The sequence below is a fragment of the Maniola hyperantus genome, chromosome 2 (assembly GCF_902806685.2).
Source record: "Maniola hyperantus chromosome 2, iAphHyp1.2, whole genome shotgun sequence".
Taxonomy (NCBI): Eukaryota; Metazoa; Arthropoda; class Insecta; order Lepidoptera; family Nymphalidae; genus Maniola; species Maniola hyperantus.
Window position 1 is genome coordinate 7,378,202 of NC_048537.1, and position 18,321 is coordinate 7,396,522.

Here is an 18,321-nt window from a genome sequence, read left to right on the forward strand (position 1 = left end):
ACATCAGCCGCACTGCTCGTAGTAACGCCTCAAGAAGCTGGCACACTAAGGGTGCGTTTGCGCTGACGCAGAGCTAGGCGGGTGAAGCGGAGCGGATCCTGAGTTGGCCAATCACAGTGCTCGAGATCTCCCTCCGCATCAGCGGAAACTGTGTGATTGGCCAATTCACAGTCCGCTCCGCTCCACTTCACTCAGCTCCGCGTCAGTGGAAATGCACCTTCAGTATGCAACCAGCTATTCAATTCAATTCAAGCTCCCGTTAAATTCAAGTTTCTAATAGATACACGCGCAACGTCTCTGCTAGAGCATGAAAAAGTAAAAACTTAATTTAAAGAAAGAACCTAATTTTACAAGAACGATTTCGTATTTTATTTGCTTTTAAACTTGTAAAATATAATACCAGTGAAAGTCTAGTATGAAATTTCCCTTAATTTGTCTGTTACATTTTAATTTATTTCAAAATTTAAATGAATCTGAATACCTACTATTTGCCTTTTTGTTATCTGATGACAAGACTGCAATCTCACCTGGTCGTAAGTAAGCATAGAGTCTAAAATAATGCTGGCTGATTAGAAGGAATACGGCAGACCCATATTCTCACTCGTAGGTACTCTCTGCCTACCTGCTACGCAAAGAACGTTCACAGCTTCACACAAAATTAAATTGTTTTAATATCGTAGGTTCTACGAATCGCTACGCTTTGCTACGAGAACTAAATATTATGTAGGCAAAGGCAAGTAGCAGAGATTAATAATTACTATGCTACATAACATAACCTTCCAACATTACTGTGTACCTACTAACTAAACATTAATAGTTTCTGTGGCTGACTCATTTGATTCTTTATTAGTCTGTATTTGAGTTCGGAAAGTAAACATCACGAAAAGGGATACAACGTGCTTGAAATCTACGCTAAAAGCCGCTGTTAAATTTTATATGAATCTCTCTTCCACGTTGTATATTTTATACAAACGCGCCCATATTTTTTAGGTTCTCAATAAATTATAGTCCTTTTTAATGAGAATTCAAAGTGAATATAAATTTCAAAGATAATTAATTTATCACAATAGAAATTGGTATTTATATAGTAAGTACCGAATTTACAGTCACATGCAATGTTGCAATTTGGTTGCGCCATAATGGCTTAATTCAAGAAATTCTTATTAAAACTGCTCTTTTCAAAAATCCTTTCCTATTCACCTTTTTATAATCCTTTACCTATATCGGCAACTTTGCAATCTACCGCGAGATGGCACTACGCGTCTCAAATACAGGATTATTGCATATGGAAGAAGATCGCCCGCGCCCCGCGCAACCCGCAAGATGGAAGATCGAAGATGGCGATCGGAGACATCAAGTCGACATAGTGTGTGCACCGCTAGTTTAATTATTATCGAAAAATCCGCATTCTTGTCCAAACCGCTATAATAGACCAAATTTACCGTGAAATACGCGTGTGCCCAAATCTAAATAATTATAAATAGACTGTGTCCATCGTGAAATAATCGCCAAAGGTGTCTTGGAAGATTAAAGGCCAGCAAGGATATGTGAGAACGCCGCAGCTGTGATGTCAAGGTACGCCGATTTCCTTTTCTGATTCCCAAGTCCCTTACGCAGTCAAACCCACCAAACTACAGTCCACAAGCTCCCCTGTCGCATTGTCGCGAAGCCCTGTATCGAAAAGGGATACGGGCTTCGGCTCCCCGCGCCGCCACAATTAAAAAAGTATTTTAAAAAAGCAACACTAAAAATTAACATTTAATTAATTACATAAAATATTATTATGGAATAGGTATGGGTACAAAAGTTAGTGTAGTTCTGAATATTTTTTTGGAGCCAGTTTTAGAATTTTGGAGGGTTTCCATCTATTATATTATGATATGCATCGTTAACAGTTTACTGTTTATTACACTAATCGGTAATCGGTATAAATTTGAGGGAGTAATGCAGAAACACCACAAATAAACTACAAAATAAAAGAAGAAACTGACTAACTGACATAGTTAATTTTAATTATTAACGTACAACTCAAACTCTGACAAATTGAGGTTTTACATACTGTAAGTTGTAACTCTATATAACGAAGACTCACACTAAGGAAGAAGTAAGAAATGATACGCAAGCAAAGTCGGGGCGGGTCAGCTAGCTTATATAATAACCTACTCGTTTAAAGGTACGTTGGATCGCTTGAAAATTTTTGCTTCCACATTGTTTGATGAAATTGAACACAAAATAGCTTTATACTTACGCAAATATTTTCAATAGCATTTGTACAATCTCGTGCTAGAATGCAATTTGTGGATTCACGTACTAACGTAAGGCGAATCCAATTGTTTCTGTGAAATTATCCTGAGTGCCCGTAATTTGTTCCCAGCACTGTGTACAACAACTTTTAATGCCTCTATAATTTTAGCTACAGATTTCAACAGAAAAACAAACACTGTGACCTGTAATGTGTAGGTTGCTTACACATCGAATTGTAAGAAAGATGATGCAAAATTATGTAGTTAGATTAAGAAATATCAAATATTACTAAAACGATAGCTTATAAGATTATTTAAGAGAGTCGATCATAAGCGGTCAACTAATGAAGACGTATTACAACGGCGTCTCCATCATTTTAACCACCTACAAGTAAAATATATATTTCAGACCAGTGACGATTCAAATTATTGTAATTTCACCCTATCACCCATCCTTGTGTAACCTACGTTATTGATTTATTATAATAGGGGACCTTTTGCATTACAATTTTATAACACCAGTTTTAGTAGAAGTAACTACTTAAATTTTAAATACTTTTTAAATAATTCATACCACATAACAAGATAATAACATGACATAGATAAATATTGTAGTTACCAGCGAATGATAAAACATAGAAGATGCGTTTATAATGATAGTCATTTGAGAACAGTGGCTACAAACTCACGTCTGTTAAACACGTAACTTCAATTATATTAGCACAAATAGCAGCATGTGTGTCACACAGCCTCTACCATGTTTGGCTGACTAAAAGTGGCAGTTATGAAGATACATCTAACTGAAGAAGCATACGATAGAGTAAATATGCTCTGCCCACCACCATACCACAGAGTAATATGTTAATACCAACCAGAAGTTCGACGAAGCCATCTAGACAGAGCAATCGTATGGTAAGATAGTGACCCGAGACAGCCCCGGTAATTCCGGGACCTATATGGCAGAGTCACGGCAGTATCTTTGTCCACGAGATCAAAGGCGTCGGATTTTTGTGTCTCTCTTTATACTGTGACTACATTGTGTTACATAATAGAACGAAATAGCGCTCCTATGTTTTATCATTCGCGAGTAATAACAGTAGTGGAATAGTGGAATGTTAAATTCAGACCCAATCACTCACCACAATCTCCTTTGTAGGCTAGCCGCAGCTCGCTTTGGTCGCGACACGCTGTCAAATCGAGCTCGCACTGTGACGGATAAGTCTGACCATCCGTACCGCACACCACGTCCGAATCCTGGGAGCAAACGATCAAATTATTCCTGAATGCATGATGCCGTAACTATCGTATTTCCACTACCTTGTGTGCTTACGTAGTTTTGTTGCGTGATTTGTTTTGAGTCTAGTTTGGATCCAGCGAATGCCCTGATTCGTTCAAAAACCTTCACATATTGTGTCTACAACACTAATCTAGATTATGAATGATGCGCGAACACGTGCGGGAAACTTTTTTTAAAAATAGAAAACTCGATAAAAATACCGGTGTCTTGGTACTCACAAAAAATGAAGAATTGGTGAACGCTACAGCAGCTAGGTACATGCGTTTACATTATCATACAAGGTGTACCGAATTTTCAAAATTTCAATTCTAAAATCACGTGAATTGAAGATTTTTTAATACTTCATTCATTATCATTTACTCATGAATCAGTTTAAAATGTTTCGCCGTTAAAAATTCCAAGGCAAAAGCTAAAATGGTGGTGTTTTACGAAATTGTTTCACGCGATAAGTTGATTAAGCTTTAAGAAAAGTTTCTTCAGTAGGTGCGTATGAATTTGCGTAGAGTTGTAGCTTGTAACAATGTTGAGTCACGCAAGCATTGCTGTAAGAGTGTATGAGAAGTATAGTTACAGGGGAACTTCGCTCTCGCTTGTAATTCTATCCTGTATTGCAGCATGCTTTTGCCTCGGTTTCCACCCCAACACATGCTTACTTTAAAAGATATAGAAATCTCGAGGGCATACTGTCAAAACGCACCAAATCTAATAAAGACTTATTGAGTTTTAGCAGAATTCCCCCGATATTATCGTCTGTAACGCGCTTAGATCCGGCATATTTAGCAATGGCGGATTATGAGACTCGAGGTGCCACCTGATCTTACTTTAAATTAGTGTTTAATTAATGATTAATATAGAATTATTGAAACTTTTTCCTTCTTTAGGTCCATAAAAATAGAAATTAGAACGTTTTTTATTAGAATACCTGAGCGAAGCGCGTGCATTTTTTTGTTAACTATACAGGCACGGCCCTAGCTTGCATCCCGGGGAAGGATATAGGCTTTTTATCCCGGAAAATTGAAGAGTTCCCACAGGATTTTTAAAAACCTAAATCCACGCGTATGAAGTCGCGGGCATCAGCTAGTTAACAGTAATTTTACTATCGTGTTTACATACGTAAGTTATTTAGAAGTATGATTCATAAAATTGTAGTATTATGTATTGAATCAAATTATTGAGGCACAGATTAAAATAAATTAGTATTACAAAAGAACACAGTACATAGAACAAAATACAATCCAACAGATTCACAGTATTAACAGAACTAAGTAAATAAGAAAACTAATTGTACAAATTAACATAAGTTGTTTCGTAAACAAAATAACACCGAGCCTGGCAATAAATTTAATTTGATATCATAAAATACTGCCTAATCGGTATATTTACAGAAATCGATAGCTTTTGTTTTCAAAAGCTATCAACGTTGAATAATTTACAATAATTGTAATAATCCTATTCTAAAAAAATAAAAGACTACTTTGTTGAATTTTAACTCATAAATAACTAAAGCTGATGCAGATCATTGAGGTAATTAAAAATGTTAATTCCAAGATGGCTGTGAATAATTACGATAGGTACCAATAAATACGAGTTTGATTATTGTACTCAATTACAGTAATTGATTGTTGTTGTAGTTGACATTTAGTACTTACTTGAACTTCAGTGCAATTATGGTTGCAGTGGCAAACAGGGCGACCACTTTCAGAGTCTACTTCGCAGTTTCCTCCACCCTCGCAAATCATATCGGCACATGTTTCTACACAGAAAAATAAAAAACCAGTTAAGTGCGAGTCGAACTTACACATGAAGGGTTCCATGCCATCGTACAAGACACACCTTTATGTAGAATTCACGGTTTTCGGACTTGTGCTATAAGACCTTGTGACGTTGTAAATTTTGAACTACTAATTAGCGTTTCGCTTTTAATTAAAATCTATTTTGTTCAAAGTATGTTGGTGCCACCTAGCATCAAGGTGCAGAACTACGCGTGGGTCGATGTTCAGAGTTCATTCGAGCCACAATAGATGGCGTTTGCTTCGTTGTCAATTGTCGTAAAAATAAAACAAAATAATTAAATAAAACCATAATATCATTTGTTTATTGTTAAGTCATTAACAAAACGGTTCTTATAATATATCCTTAGGTTCCGCAAATATTCAAAAATGAATTGGCTTCATGATCAAACTAAATGAGAGCGGCCACACTCGGGTTGCGTCTGGCAACACCGATTGGTGAGATTTAGAATTTTTCTGGAGTCAACATGTGAAGACGAATTTTTTCGTTCCAGGAAAATCTCACTCTTTTTCGCCCATGGCTTCGCCTGGGAAAATACAATAGTTATAAATTTAGTCATCCTAACGTATTTCAATGTTTCATCAATTATGGTGAGTGAAAAATCAAGTAATGTGGATTCGACAAAATGGCGGTTTGGTTAGAGAAAATCCTAATTTCATGATTTCCCTTTCAGTTCCAGTTTATTTTACCTTCCCAAATAAATGAGGATAATGGGTTGTGGGTGGACTCCTGAAAACCATTGGTGGCCAGGAGTTCAATAGGTGAGTTGTGTTTGATCGGGAAAATTCCACGTGTCGAAATTTTCACACAGCACAAATTATAATCTTGTTTTTTCTTTGTTGCAGGGTTTCCGTTTTTAGTTTTCGGTTTTCCGTTTTTTTTGCTTTCGTTTTCCGTATTTATTTCTTTTGCACATTCACGTTGGCAACTTAATTTCTATGGATAAGACTTGGTGAAAATCTTTGTAATGAAACATTTCGGTTGTGAAGAATCAAATAAATTGAGTTTTGGATCTTGGCCGATGCCGTCCAGCTACCTTGCAGTCTTCGCACCTACAAGTAAGCAAATGTTTGTATCCTGGAACAGTTTAGTGAACCTTCTTAGTGTATGTGTACAGTAAGAACCCTGTCTTTACTACTGAGCTTTTATTTTGAAACAATTTTATGAATTTTACTGTGTCATTGTCTATTCCATGCCAATGGCATCTTAAATTTAAAACATAGATTTTATGTACTATCTACCTAAGGCATTCTAATGTATCTAAATTAAGTCTTGGCATTAAGCTAGAATAACTAAGCATTATTAGCCATCACTATGTATTAAGCGACCCCGGTAAAAGTTACATTAAAAACAATTTTGCCTAACATCTAGCAAATTTCATTTATAACACCTCATATACATTACAAGGGAGTCGACGGCTAGCTTCTATTCTTTACTAGGTAGATAGATCAAGTAAGTAAAATTATTTTTTTTCCTCTAATCTTTGTAAGGTGGTAGATTATTCCGTATCCGGGTATATTTCCATTCCGCCCAATTTACCACCCTTACAAATGGCGCCCGAACGTTTTTTTATATAGTTATTTCTGTATATTTTGAGAAATTTTGTAAATTTTATGAAATGTACTCCGCTGATTGTACAATTTTCTAAGTAGTGACACATTGCAAAGAGCACTAAGCTGTTTTTATGGTTAACTAACTAAATAATAACTAATAGTTAGAAATTTTGTTTGATAGTTTAAGTAATTTTCTGAGTATAGTCCAACATTGGTTTTTTTTTCTTATTTAATTAACACATTATAAATGGTGCTTATGCCGTTTAATTATGTTATCGACTTACCTTGGAGGTGTATAAGTGAATGTTTGCCTTCAGTTTAGTAATAAACATTGCTTAACTGAGTTGTTGTTGGGTATTGCTTTCAATAGTAAGTACATCTTATGTTTGAAAATTCCGGTAACTTAGTATAATTAAAGTTTTGAAACGCTATGTGCCGTTAACTAGTTACACACATACATTTATAAATACTAAGAGTTACAACTTGTGAAACTAAATATATAAACTATATTCAGAGATTACATTAAGTTCAAGTAGGAAGTTATGAACAATTTTTTTTCAGTGACTTGATACTTCATTATTTTGTTGAAATTTTGTTTAGAGCTGTGTTAAGGTTATGATAAAGGCTACTTCACACACAAAACATGTTAAGTTTAATTGAATGCTGGTAGTTTAAAGTGACATTTAGAAACAGATTTTGTTGTATTTTAGGTTATGTGTTAAAAGTGTAAAGTAACAGTCATCAAACCATTGCACAATCTCTTTGTTTTTTTTTAAAGATAATATGCTATTCAGAGTTCATTGCAACTTTGTTGCCTGTTTACTTTTGTAATTGTAAAGGTTGTAACACACTGTGTACTCATAAAGGTGATACTGCACCTTACAATCATTTATTCAATTTTGGGAAGTTTTATTTTGTTATATTTTGTTTACTATAGTAATAATATGTGCTTGTATTATTAACAATATTTTGGAATAGGAACATAATTGATAAAATAGTTAGGATAGACTTAAGAATATTGTTTTGTTGTGTATTTTGCTTGTGTATATTTAATAGTTTAAATAACTTCTTTTGTGTTTGTGTTTAACCAATTTGTATAAGGCTAAACATAGACAGTTACACAAGCTCGATATTTTGTTAAATGTGTTTTGACTTAACACAATGGAACAGACTTTTGCCCAGTTTCATTCACTTTTGAAGGACGAATTGTGTTATGAGGTATCCATTCGTTCCGAAACTCCAGCACCTACAGTGCTAGGTTTAAAGAAACAGTTAAAACAATTAATTCAGGAAATTCCTTCTGAATCAATTTTAGAGACAGATTTCTCTTCTGAAAGTGAGTTAGGGGTTATTACTAAAAAACTTCAAGACTTAGAAGATTTATTAAAAAAGTGTTCTGACACTAAAGATAGACATGCCCTCTGTAGGTCTAAAGCTTTAGCTTCACATTTGTACTTTAGAATTTTGAGAATACAGTGTTCCGAACTCAGCTTAATAAGTAGGAAGAGTGAATTACATACAAAGTTGCAGAGTTTGATTTCCAGATTAGATGCTGACAATGAGTCGTCTCACGACGAATCACTGGATTCCGAGAGTACCGCCGTTGACTGCACTGGTGATAAAAATGTTGCCAAGTGGAAGTTAAATTTCAACGGACAGGGTGATCCGCGCAGTTTCATCGAACGCGTTGAGGAATATAAAAGATCTTATGGCGTTTCAGATGGAAAATTATTTGTTTCTGCATTTCATCTTTTTACAGGCCGAGCATTGTTATGGTACAGAGGCAACAAATGTCAAATTTCGTCTTGGTCAGAATTGAAAACTTTATTTTTAGAGGAATTTGATGCAGTAGATTATGACTACAGGTTGCTAGGTGAAATTCGAGCAAGAACACAAGGCTCTGAAGAACCTGTGTCTATCTATTTCGCTGTAATGTTTTGCATGTTTTCAAGGTTGTCAACACCACTTTCCGAAGAACAAAAGTTACAAATTTTATTACATAATATTCGCCCTTTTTACTCAGAACAATTAGCTCTTGTTGACATTAAGTCTGTCGCAATGTTGAAGGAAAAGTGTCGCAAACTAGAGGCTGCGAGGCAGCGTTCCGCCTTATTTTCTGAGCCTACTAACAGTAAGGCAACTTTAAGTTCAGAGTTTGCTTACAAACAAGTGACAAAACAGATAAACACACTTTCAGTCACACCTGCACCTAAGGTTGATACAAGTAAAGGCACTGATTTTTCGAAAACAAATAAACAACTATGTTACAAGTGCGGCAAGGGTAACCATTCCTTTAAATTTTGCAGGACAGTTCCGAAATTTATTAGATGTTTTTCGTGTGGACGTCAGAACTTTACAGTAAAGACATGTCCAAGTTGTAGTAAAAAGGCGACTAGTAAACCCGCTCCGGACAAAAATTCAAAAAACTAATTAGTAAGAACTGTGCAGAGACACAAGTAAAGAACTTGGTCATTAACAACAAAACATCCCTTTTACCTGACACAGTTCTGTATTCAGTGGATAAACGAGACTTTAGGCCATATTTAAAGGTTTTTGTTGACGGTTTTGAGATTACAGGTTTACTAGATTCCGGTGCTTGCGCGTCAATTTTGGGTAACCAGGCGCACAAGGTTTTTTTGAGATTCGGTTATAAATTGCATAGCAGTATTGATACCACATTTTCAGTGGCAAATGGAGACAAACTTGATTGCATGGGTTATATGTTTATTCCGATTACTTATAATTCCGTAACTCACATAATAAAATTTTTTGTAGTACCCTCTATAATAGCGGATGTTATTTTTGGCTGTGACTTTTGGAAAACATTTCAGTTAGCCCCTGGCATTTTTGATAATTTAGAATTAATTAAGGCACCTTCTCAATTTTACAATATTTGTGCGATTGATATTAAACAAATTCATACCATCACTTCTTTTGAAAACTTATCATCTCAACAGAAAGAATTAGCCCAGTCTGTAGTAAATAAATTTTTAGATATTTCTTCAGAGAAAATTGGATTGGGTAGAACAAAATTAATTGAACATGTTATTGACACCGGTGATGCCTTGCCAATAAAAATAAAACAATATCCACTTTCTCCCGAAAAGAAGGAAGCTTTAAGTAAAGAGTTAGATAGGATGCTGGAAATGGACGTAGTTACTCCGAGTGAAAGCCCTTGGAATAACCCAGCAATTTTAGTGAAAAAGGCAAATGGAGACTGGAGATTTTGCCTAGATTGCAGGAAATTAAATTCAGTGACAAAGGGGGATTCATACTCAATACCGTACATTCCACAAATTCTAGATAGCTTGAAAGAGGCAAGGTTTTTATCATCGATTGATTTAAGTTCAAGTTTCTGGCAAATTCCATTAGCTAACGACTCTCAGGAAAAAACCAGTTTTACAGTTCCTGGTAGAGGGTTATTCAAATTTAAAGTCATGCCGTTTGGCCTATGCGGTGCACCAGCACGACAGCAGAGGTTAATGGACCAGTTATTTAATCAAAATTTTTGTAGTGATATTGAAAATGGAATAGTATTTTGTTATATAGATGATATTGTTATTTGTTCTGCTGATTTTGAAACCCATTTAATTTTATTAAACAGAATTCTGGATAAACTAAAAATGGCTCAACTATCCATAAATTTTGATAAATGTAATTTTTTTAGGAACTCTTTGAAATATTTAGGGTATATAGTAGATGAATTTGGTTTACGCACAGATCCTGGAAAAGTTGCCGCAGTTTTGAACTTTCCGACCCCAAAAACTGCACAGGAGGTAAAGATTTTCCTAGGCACTTGTTCTTGGTACAGGCGCTTTATTAGGAATTTTTCAACCATCGCTGCACCACTCAATAGACTAACGAGTAAAGGAAAGAACGCACCTAAATTTGAGTGGAGCGAACAGGCAGAGGTAGCATTTAATACATTGAAGAATGCGTTGGTAACCGCACCTGTTCTTGCGGTACCGAATTTTGAAAAACCATTCAAAATACATTGTGATGCTTCTGCATATGGTGTTGGCGGTATGCTGACGCAAGAAACCGATGGTTGCGATCATCCCATTGCGTATGTCAGTAGGAGCCTAAATAAAAACGAAAGGAATTACAGCGCGACGGAACGCGAGGCTCTAGCTGTGATTTTTGCAGTGGAGAAATTTCAGGCTTATTTTGGTTCCAAGCCAGTCACAATTATCACAGACCATGCATCCCTAAAGTGGTTCTTAAATTTAGAAAATCCCTCAGGACGACTCGCCAGATGGGGTTGTAGATTATCACAGTATAATTTTGTTATCGAACATAGGAAGGGTTGTGATAATGTAGTTCCGGATACCTTGTCGAGACTCATACACGTAGATGTAGTTGGTGATCGTAATGATAACTCTAGTCAACAAGTTTTGGTAGATGACTGGTATGACAAAACATTTAATGGCTGTAAAATCAATCCAGCAAATTTTCCGAATTTTAGTATTTTGAACGATAAACTATATCGTTACAGTAAATGTAAATACCAGCTTCTCAGTGAGTTCGACTGGAAAGAGGTAGTCCACAAGAACGACATCCTTAGAATTATGCAACAAAACCATGCAGATGCAACTGCAGGTCATTTTGGTGTGTTCAAAACTCATCGCAGATTATCCCTCAGATATTTTTGGCGTGGTATGTATAAGGACGTGGTTGAGTACGTTAAGAATTGTGATACTTGCTCTGCGTATAAACACACGACATCAGCCACTCCAGGTCTGCTTGGGAAGCCTAAAGTCTGCGAGAGACCTTTTCAGGTCATTTCGGCTGATTTAGTCGGACCTTTGCCTAGGTCTAAATCAGGATTTACATTTCTTTTTGTGGTGACGTGTTGTTTTTCGAAATATACAATGTTGTTTCCGTTACGGCGTGCCACAGGTGCCACAGGTGCCGCTGTTGTTAAAGCGCTAGAGAATTTTGTATTTTTGAACCATAGTGTTCCAGAGACTGTGATTGTGGACAATGGGTCCCAATTTACAGGATCTGAATTCCGTAATCTCATTAAGCGTTATAATATTCCGAAATTACACTACACACCACTGTACACTCCGCAAGTTAACCTTGTTGAGAGGTACAATAAGGTTGTTATGACTGCTGTAGCCGCTTTTGTGAAAGATAACCACAGGTCCTGGGACGAAAACCTGTACAAGGTCCAGTTCGCCATAAACAGTGCGGTTAATGAATCCACTGGATTCTCCCCGTTCTTCCTTGTCCACGCTAGAGAACCGGTTTTAAATGGTTCCTTCTATAAGGACACGGATAAGGAGTACGAGGCCGGAATTCCAAGGGAGGAATACGCAGGAAAGTTTGGAACTTTGGAGGACATATTTGGTCAGGTTAGGAGAAATTTGTTTCAGGCTCATGCAGAGTATGCAACGCATTACAACTTAAGGCGTAGGTCTGCAAGCTATTCTGTTGGGGACATAGTGTGGAAAAAGACCTATCCACAAAGCGACGCTACAAATTTTTTCGCAGCTAAGCTGGCACCTAAGTATGAAAAGTGCAGGGTTGTCAAGGTTTTGTCACCTTTGGTTTACGAACTAGTTAGAGTAGCTGACAACCACCCAATAGGCACTTGGCATATTAAGGATATTAAGAAGTAGATATTTGCCATTACTTAGTTTGGTCTAAACTGTTTGAATATTTAAGTTATCAATATTCAATTAGGAATTTGAATGAGTGTAGTGATGTTCTGAGTTAACAGTTACATTACCATGGTTCAGTTGAGGAGGAATGTAGTGGATGTATGTAGGGATGAATATGTGATGATTGGAATGCTTGTGGTAGACCAACCGGTTGAGAAAGTAAAAATGCAAATATCGTACTTTGGGGATAACGAAAAGGGGGGGGTTTTGTGTTTTGTTTTCGTTTTCCTTCTAGATAATGGATCATTTCTGTTATTTTTCCGATTCTGTTCCGAGATCTATTTTCTAGGAGAGTTATTTCGTTTTTTTTTCTCATATTCCGATTTTGATTCGGTTTTATTTTTCCGAATGGGATAGAGAACGGTTGCCATATCAGATGGACCCGTTCACAACCAGATTTTCCGTATTTGTTGAGTAACAAATATTACGATGGTAGTTTAAAAGAGTGAACCACCGTAGGCCTAGACGCATTCTATCAGTCAGCTGAAGAATGATGCCAAGATGTTTCCACTCAAGTGTCTTAGACACCATGAAGTTTTTTTGTATATATTCTTTTTAGAAGTTAGGGTTGTGTAGTTAAGTATAACGTATAAAACCTTACACTGTTTTCAGTATATTTATTTTGTTAGACAATTTTCCTTGTTACTAGTAGATGTGCGTTCACGCGTAACTTCTGTGTTTTTTTTGTTTGTTTCAGGCAAATTGTTAGTAGTTGTTGGATGACGCTGAGGGCAGCGTGGTTCAACCTGTTGAACCTTTTCGTAGGAGGGGAAGTATTGTGACGTTGTAAATTTTGAACTACTAATTAGCGTTTCGCTTTTAATTAAAATCTATTTTGTTCAAAGTATGTTGGTGCCACCTAGCATCAAGGTGCAGAACTACGCGTGGGTCGATGTTCAGAGTTCATTCGAGCCACAATAGATGGCGTTTGCTTCGTTGTCAATTGTCGTAAAAATAAAACAAAATAATTAAATAAAACCATAATATCATTTGTTTATTGTTAAGTCATTAACAAAACGGTTCTTATAATATATCCTTAGGTTCCGCAAATATTCAAAAATGAATTGGCTTCATGATCAAACTAAATGAGAGCGGCCACACTCGGGTTGCGTCTGGCAACACCGATTGGTGAGATTTAGAATTTTTCTGGAGTCAACATGTGAAGACGAATTTTTTCGTTCCAGGAAAATCTCACTCTTTTTCGCCCATGGCTTCGCCTGGGAAAATACAATAGTTATAAATTTAGTCATCCTAACGTATTTCAATGTTTCATCAATTATGGTGAGTGAAAAATCAAGTAATGTGGATTCGACAAAATGGCGGTTTGGTTAGAGAAAATCCTAATTTCATGATTTCCCTTTCAGTTCCAGTTTATTTTACCTTCCCAAATAAATGAGGATAATGGGTTGTGGGTGGACTCCTGAAAACCATTGGTGGCCAGGAGTTCAATAGGTGAGTTGTGTTTGATCGGGAAAATTCCACGTGTCGAAATTTTCACACAGCACAAATTATAATCTTGTTTTTTCTTTGTTGCAGGGTTTCCGTTTTTAGTTTTCGGTTTTCCGTTTTTTTTGCTTTCGTTTTCCGTATTTATTTCTTTTGCACATTCACGTTGGCAACTTAATTTCTATGGATAAGACTTGGTGAAAATCTTTGTAATGAAACATTTCGGTTGTGAAGAATCAAATAAATTGAGTTTTGGATCTTGGCCGATGCCGTCCAGCTACCTTGCAGTCTTCGCACCTACAAGTAAGCAAATGTTTGTATCCTGGAACAGTTTAGTGAACCTTCTTAGTGTATGTGTACAGTAAGAACCCTGTCTTTACTACTGAGCTTTTATTTTGAAACAATTTTATGAATTTTACTGTGTCATTGTCTATTCCATGCCAATGGCATCTTAAATTTAAAACATAGATTTTATGTACTATCTACCTAAGGCATTCTAATGTATCTAAATTAAGTCTTGGCATTAAGCTAGAATAACTAAGCATTATTAGCCATCACTATGTATTAAGCGACCCCGGTAAAAGTTACATTAAAAACAATTTTGCCTAACATCTAGCAAATTTCATTTATAACACCTCATATACATTACAAGGGAGTCGACGGCTAGCTTCTATTCTTTACTAGGTAGATAGATCAAGTAAGTAAAATTATTTTTTTTCCTCTAATCTTTGTAAGGTGGTAGATTATTCCGTATCCGGGTATATTTCCATTCCGCCCAATTTACCACCCTTACAACCTACCTACCTGCCGAATTTCATGATTCTAGGTCAATGGGAAGTACCCTATAGGTTTTTTGACAGACACGACATACAGTCAACAAAGTGATTCCATAAGGGTTCCATTTTTCTTTTTGAGGTACGGAACCCTAAAAAAACATAAATTATCGTATAGGTTGCTGAACTCCATATACAAAAAAGTGCATAACAAGTTAATAGCATGAGTCGTAAGCTATTAACTTGTTAACTTCTAAAAAAGACTTTTCAGCAAAATTCGCCTAATATTCGTACTGCCACTCTGTTTACGCTCACCTAAGCAAGTGTTCCAATTTCAAAGAATTCCCGTATAGTTTCTGTATAAAAAAGTAAAATGGACAGTTTCTTTCCAAATACAAATGTGCGCGTACCACAGGCGCGTACCAAATGAAACCGCTAAGTAAATATTTGTGTTATTTTTTCATCCTCAATCCCAGCACCCTCGTTTATAATTTATATTTTAGGACCGCGTGCTTAAGCAATTCTCTAGCGGATTAAAGCTAGCTTAATCTCGATCCCGGGAACACAGTTTGCAGTAAATGATGTTCAAAGTGCGAAATTGAAATCCCCTGACAGAGATTTTATTAAAATTTGAAAGAGATTATAAGTGGGCATCGTTGCCCAATATTGGCCAATATTCAATAACCAATAAAATCCTGTTAAATTAATCCTTTGTATACTTACTTTCGTAGCGTTTGGCAGACAGTTTTAGGTGGACAGAATATGATCGCGAACGTGTCGCATTGGTTTCAGGCGGTGCAAGACCATGGCATATGGAAGTCCCTATAAGATATCTATATTCTGCAGTGGACGTCATTACTCTGTGTCTCCTGCCATTTTTCAAGGGAGGTTTTAAACTCTATTTGATGAATATTTCCCAGAGACGAACTAGTTGAGTAATTTTTTACTTTAATATGTGCTAAACACGTGCTAAATAATAATATAATTGATCGCTCCATAATGAGCAAACCTTTTATAAGACTAGACTTAGAGTACCTACTAGCTAGTAGGTAGTTGATACGGAATATAAATAAATAAAAATGTTATATAGGTATGTTATAGATTATTGTATCAAGATATTTTTCCAATATTTTTATATATCCTATTCATCAAAAGTCCCATTCCTTAAGATGATTTTATCGATAAGATTAATATAATATCTTCTGCGTGAGTTTACGTCGATTCTATATTAAAAGTGAGCGGTTTTTTATAAAAGCATTTTTACGGCAGAAAAATCTTGTGCGCTTCTATTGACAACTTGATAAAAGAAAAAGACTTTCATCGCGGGAAATTGATAGCGTTTTTACTAAAGGACGGAATTTTATAATTGATTTCATCTTTACCTTCAAATTCATTGCTTTCAGGCTCTTATAGCTGAATGGATGATGGAGACATTCCTTTTACATTAAAAAGGTGAGGTGAAAATTATAATATTGATGAAATTCTCTTTTAAAAAGTGTCCAAGCAGAGTTTATATAATATTGTAGTATGGCAACCTAGTCATGGGTTCCCACTATACATTAATACAATCATTAGTAACATCTTGTATGAAGCAATTTCTAATATTTCAAAATTTTATTGTTGGTATGTTAGGATCTGACGTCATTTTCTGTAAAAAGAAGGTTAGTTCAAGACGCGGAACAAATAATACTTACGACACGTCCCGTTATGTAGAACCCGAAGCTCTCCCTCCCTGAGACTGGATTGACACGCGTGCATACGCATCTTGCACTCGCTGCCATAGGTGTTGTAGTCGGAGGCACAAACCGGGGCTAGGGTTGAGTCACATACGGGGCACGAGCAATGCGCGGAACCCCCACGTGTTACACACGCGCCGCCCCACGGGCAAGTTGCTCGGGCACAAGGGTTTTCTACTCCTACGAGAATTGACAAAAAAAATTTAATAACCAACTTTTCAACTGTAGATTTTTAAATTCTAAACTAAAATGGCCAAACCCTTTTCAAATGAAAGGAGACCCGTGCTCTGTAGCGAGCAGACTACCGGTTGATCATGATAATGATGAAACTAAAATTGACACTTATACAAGTAGGTAAGTACGCTGGAAGACGTGTGTCATACAACAGTTATTTTATTTGTCAAGTTCACCATCTTGGGTGTTCCGCCATGTTAGATTTAGAATAAGGTCACACAGCTAGCCATGCATTATGATTGAAACTAAACGTGAAGATTTTTGCTTCAAAATTGAGTTGCAAGATTCCATCCGAACAAACATAGGCATATAGTTACATACATTACAAATTACATAAAAGCTTTTAAAAATAAACAACCTTACACCATCGAATTAAAACGCTAATTCGATGCCTTACACAAAATTAAACAGAGAAGTGGATATCTAGGTAATGTAAAAACAGTATGTGGGCATCTTTTAAAACCAATCTTATAAAGGTCATGCGAAAACAACGTACCACAAGCGCCCATGTACGCGATCCGTATGTCTCGATTATCCAAACACGCTGTTCGATCTAGTAAACACGGGCTGTCGTACGTGCGGTCGTCCGAGCCACACACTGGCCGGACCACTTCTTCGCAATCTGGGCCACAGCCACACATGGCCACGCCACGCGCGTCCAGTGTACATCGCTCGCGAACACCGCATTTTACCGATTCACAAGGATGTTGAGCTGCAAGAGAATGTAGTATTACACCCCTGTTCATTTAACTCTATCACCACCTAGAAAGTGTGTTTGTTTGCTGGTTTATTAGTTTGTCCTTCAATCACGTTCCAACAGAGCAACGGACGTGGCGTACAGTACGCGGCAGAAAGTAATGTACATCGGCCAAGAGAATGACTTTTCGGCTTTGTAGAGCGTTGTCTCTATCACTCATACCTTTATGACGGTTTGTCGGTCTCAACGACAGAGGCAATGCTCTACAAATCTACTAACTCCTTCTAAAAGTCGATGTACATTACTTTCTGCCGCGTACGGTAAGCTGCTCTCTATCCCGAAAAATGAAAAAATTCTTACGGGAATTTTACAAACCTAAATCCATGAACGAAGTCATGAGCATCAGCTAGTAAAGTCTATAAACGATTTATTTTAATACCGGGGACAAACCTAGCGAAAAATCACGGTATTCCACTGCAATGTAACGTAAATAATTTATTAGTAAAATATTAGTATCACTTCATATTATCTGCGCGGATGAAAATTCTGCTGGATTAGATAGTGATGATAAAAAATTATACAATCTTACTACACAATGCTTGTATAGTACGCGACAGGTCGAGATGGCATTAGGGGAGGGAACGCCCCGCACACCCGCACAGCCCCCTCGTTAACCCGGTGCGGGCGAGCGCGGGTGACGTATGGGTTGCACACCTCCGGGCGTCTTCCCGCCGTATACCCCGATTACCATCTCAACCAGTCGCAGACTATACATGACTAGTTAATTGCATTCGTTTATTTGTGTTTTGCACCGCGTTAGCTAAATCTTGCCGTGTAAATCAGTTAATCATTTTAATTCCCCAGTAAGTATCTCACATAAAGGCA

General features: G+C 36.7%; 2 protein-coding genes across 10 annotated transcripts in view; one reads left to right on the top strand and one right to left on the bottom strand.

The window, feature by feature from the left end:
• LOC117994912 (agrin-like) overlaps window positions 1–18,321 on the bottom strand; it is a 253,633-nt gene that overhangs the window by 23,672 nt on the left and 211,640 nt on the right. For all 9 annotated transcript variants that reach the window (XM_069503560.1, XM_069503557.1, XM_069503549.1 and 6 more), the window contains 4 exons: window positions 17,236–17,451; window positions 16,464–16,685; window positions 5,190–5,293; window positions 3,383–3,497 (listed from right to left, as the gene is read on the bottom strand). In XM_069503560.1, coding sequence (XP_069359661.1) covers window positions 3,383–3,497; window positions 5,190–5,293; window positions 16,464–16,685; window positions 17,236–17,451 — 657 coding nt within the window. The remainder of the gene's footprint in view (window positions 1–3,382; window positions 3,498–5,189; window positions 5,294–16,463; window positions 16,686–17,235; window positions 17,452–18,321) is intronic.
• Window positions 1,394–18,321, top strand: part of LOC117994923 (luciferin 4-monooxygenase-like) — a 221,794-nt gene continuing 204,866 nt past the window's right edge. Inside the window, exon 1 of the mRNA XM_069503637.1 lies at window positions 1,394–1,575. The gene's annotated coding sequence lies outside the window, so the exon portion shown is untranslated. The remainder of the gene's footprint in view (window positions 1,576–18,321) is intronic.